At 29.6% G+C, this 2388-nt stretch overlaps 1 protein-coding gene across 1 annotated transcript; it reads left to right on the top strand.

Annotated features, from left to right (window-relative positions):
- Window positions 1-291: 291 nt before the first annotated feature.
- Window positions 292-1367, top strand: LOC123198114 (protein LIM1-like). Its single transcript, XM_044612724.1, has 2 exons — window positions 292-613; window positions 1240-1367. The coding sequence occupies exons 1-2, from the start codon at window positions 322-324 to the stop codon at window positions 1260-1262; spliced, it is 315 nt and encodes a 104-aa protein (XP_044468659.1). The 5' UTR covers window positions 292-321; the 3' UTR covers window positions 1263-1367.
- Window positions 1368-2388: the final 1021 nt, after the last annotated feature.

Genomic DNA, 2388 nt, shown 5'->3' with positions numbered 1-2388 from the left:
TCTGATACATATATACATACATAAATATATCATGTATATATTTTAGCACAAAGAGTTCACTGAACAAGATTAACATCAAAATTATGAGGTGTTAGAGAGCTTAATGATGTAATTTAATCTAGACTTTTATTTGTTCATCTACACATAGCCACATACCAATATTATGCCCTAAATGCAAGCCGAAGCTCTGTCAGATTAACCAGCGGTAACACTATTTTTGTGAACCCAATTTTTTTGCTTCCCTTGTACTTATATATTTTTCACATTTTCACATTATGGCCCACATTAGTTATCATCAAATTCCAGAGTGATCAAATAAATATGAGTCGTAGGGTTAGGGTTTCTGTAACTCTCCTCACATTATTGATAATAGCTGGCGATCAAGCATTTGCTCAATCCAGTTGCACTGCAAAGATGCGAGAGGTCGCCCTTGAATGCGGGGATTATATTGTAACCCCGGGGACGGAGGATTCTCCGGCTGTTGAGTGTTGTGTCGCGGTGAACAAGGTTGGTGTGCCGTGCTTGTGTGACTATGTCACAGAGGGCTGGGAATATTTGGTTCCGGTTGCACAGAAGTGTGGCAAGAGATTTCATCCAGGATCAACCTGTGGAAGTATGAAAAAAATATGAAATTAATTTAGCCTTATTTCTTTTCTCATAAATAATGAGATTAATTTCTCAACCTCTTGTTAATTTGTTTGATTATGATTTAGAGGAAACAAAATTTAAATAATTATTAACCTTGCAATACTCTTTATATGAAAGAAGTAAAAGGTTTTCGTGGTGAACGAAGCGCTAAGCACATAATATCTAGTTTTGCTAGTTTGCATCTTAATTATTTATTAAATTAGTTATTAAACTTTTATATGTTATGCCACAAACCACACTAAAGAAATAAGATTTACCGGATTTTATGTATAGAAGAATCTTATATATACACACTTTAGAGTATATAACTAAGTATATATATTATATATCGTTATATGATTGAATATTATTTTATCATTATTTTAAAATAATCTAAGTAATATTTTAAATGGATATGATCATTTCTGATAAGACAATCCATGTTGAAGTTATTATTGTTATTATATATATATATATATATATATCCAAAAATTGGTGCAAATGCATGTATATACATTTTCGTATGCTAATGGGTATTTTTTTTTTTTTAATGACCGGGATCCCGTCCGACTTCGCCGGTCATATGCTAATGTTGCTATGTATTTGACTTAGGTGTCACCATTCCATCTGAATGAAAATGGGAGAGCCTGAAGTGATGAAGTAGCTTTATTGCTCGAATAATGTTGATGATGAACAATAAGGAAGATCCTGGGACCTTTCTTAATTATATTGTACGCCTATTTGTGTCGATTTTAAATATCTAAATAAAATTTAATTTAATTTCCACTTGGGCATTAATATTATATTTTACAGTAGTGTGACCTTCTGTAACATTGTATGCAAATTACAAGATGACAGACTTAGCCTGAAAAGAGAAAATGAAGACATACCAACTTGATCTTATTTTTATATATTAAGGTGAACAAATGAAGTTGATGAAATAAATTAATAACCATGACAGCCATAATTAATGTTCTAAAAATGATTTATCAGCACCATTCTTCATCTTATTTTGACAGAAAAATCAGAGGAACAGATTGAAACAATCACTACATGAATAAACTATGATAAATTCAATGGAAGATAGAGATTTATAAATACTCAAAGGTCGTTGAATTTTTTGTAACTACCGCTCTAGCTTCCTTCCCAGAAAATTTCATGCTGGTGGAACTTTATAGCCTGAAAGAAATGTGATTTTTAGCTTTAATTCCAAAGTATTATTGCCAAATATTGAATAAACAAATATAACAATTCTTTTTAAAAGACATGAAACTTACCATATTAGTTAAACGGATAAATCTGAGATATAATTATCAAACTTATAACTACTAAACTAAATAAGTTAAAGTTTCACGAGAATAACAAAAATTTAAATCTAAACTTTTTCTTTAAAGATTCTATAATTCTATTAGTTTATTAACACTTAATCGAAGAAAGATTATTTTTGTACACATAAAACATAGTTGTACAGAGAATAAGTATACTTCTTGCACAGGGTTCCTACACTGATACGATATCATAAATTTGCTTTTATTTCAAAAGGCTTCTAAACATCTAACATTTTTGTTTTTACATTCAAGGCAATGCCACCAATTTCCAATATGACTTTTGTTTTCTTTCTTTTTCTTTTGTCTATTAAATTAGATAAATACAAATAATTTATGCAACAATGTTCTTTCATAAGAAGAAAAAATATTATTCTATTATACTTTAATGGGGTATTTGGTTTGAGTAATATTTTATTACTAAAATAAAGAAAGT

This window comes from Mangifera indica, chromosome 2, assembly GCF_011075055.1.
Source record: "Mangifera indica cultivar Alphonso chromosome 2, CATAS_Mindica_2.1, whole genome shotgun sequence".
In the NCBI taxonomy this organism is placed as follows: Eukaryota; Viridiplantae; Streptophyta; class Magnoliopsida; order Sapindales; family Anacardiaceae; genus Mangifera; species Mangifera indica.
This window is presented reverse-complemented; position numbering and strand designations above follow the sequence as displayed.